We start from the raw sequence: 938 nt of genomic DNA, 5'->3' as shown, positions 1-938 counted from the left end.
GGGGGTGAGACAGAAAAGCCACACCACCCTCTTTTCCCATCGGCGAGGCAGGTCTGGATCCCTCCCCAGGCCGGCGGCACAGCCTCCCCGCAACGCGGCCCCGGAACCCAGGAAGGAGGAGGGGGGGGTTGACCCGATCTTCGCCCGCCACCTCCAAGACCCGCTCACCTCGGACGAGGACCACCTGCTCAGCACGACCCGTGCCCACGGCGTTGGTGACGGTGCAGATGAACGTGGTGTTGACGAGTTTGTCCACCGAGTGGATGATCAGCTGGGGACCCTGGGCTACTGCGGAAGCTGGGAAGACGCCTGCGGTCCTGGAAGGTGTGAGGGGTCACCGGAGGGGAACATCAGGGCCCATAGCAGGGCACAGGCCTGGTCCCTGATGACGCAGCCTTTAACACCCAAGCTCCAGGGACATAAAACTTAATATTTAAGACCCGACACTGCCAGCATTCTCCTGGAGGACTCATGGGTTCAGATCCCTGGTGCTGCTCCCTCAGACCCAGGAGTCCAGCCCCCAGCCCCCTCTTCCCTCAGACCCAGGAGTCCAGCCCCCAGCCCCTCCTCCCTCAGACCCAGGGGTTCAGGTCCCCAGCCCCTCCCCTTTCAGACCCAGGGGTTCAGGTCCCCAGCACCTCCCCTTTCAGACCCAGGGACCCAGTCCCCGCAGCCCACCCCCCCTCAGACACTGGAGTCCAGCCCCCAGCCCCCTCCTCCCTCAGACCCACGGGCCCAGCCCCCAGCCCCCTCCTCCCTCACCACGGGCCCAGTCCCCAGCCCCCTCCTCCCTCAGACCCAGGAGTCCAGCCCCAGCCCCTCCTCCCTCAGACCCAGAGTCCAGGCCCCAGCCCCTCCTCCCTCAGATCCAGGAGTCCTGCCCCTAGCCCCTCTTCCCTCAGACCCAGGAGTCTAGGCCCCCAGCCCCTCCTCCCTCA

General features: G+C 66.6%; 1 protein-coding gene across 2 annotated transcripts in view; it reads right to left on the bottom strand.

The window, feature by feature from the left end:
- Nucleotides 1-938, bottom strand: part of NECTIN2 (nectin cell adhesion molecule 2) — a 27,943-nt gene that overhangs the window by 10,674 nt on the left and 16,331 nt on the right. For both annotated transcript variants that reach the window (XM_040457352.1, XM_040457351.1), the window contains exon 5: nt 169-317. In XM_040457352.1, coding sequence (XP_040313286.1) covers nt 169-317 — 149 coding nt within the window. The remainder of the gene's footprint in view (nt 1-168; nt 318-938) is intronic.

This window comes from Herpailurus yagouaroundi, unplaced genomic scaffold (genome assembly GCF_014898765.1).
Source record: "Herpailurus yagouaroundi ecotype Mexico unplaced genomic scaffold, PumYag 220, whole genome shotgun sequence".
NCBI lineage: Eukaryota > Metazoa > Chordata > Mammalia > Carnivora > Felidae > Herpailurus > Herpailurus yagouaroundi.
This window is presented reverse-complemented; position numbering and strand designations above follow the sequence as displayed.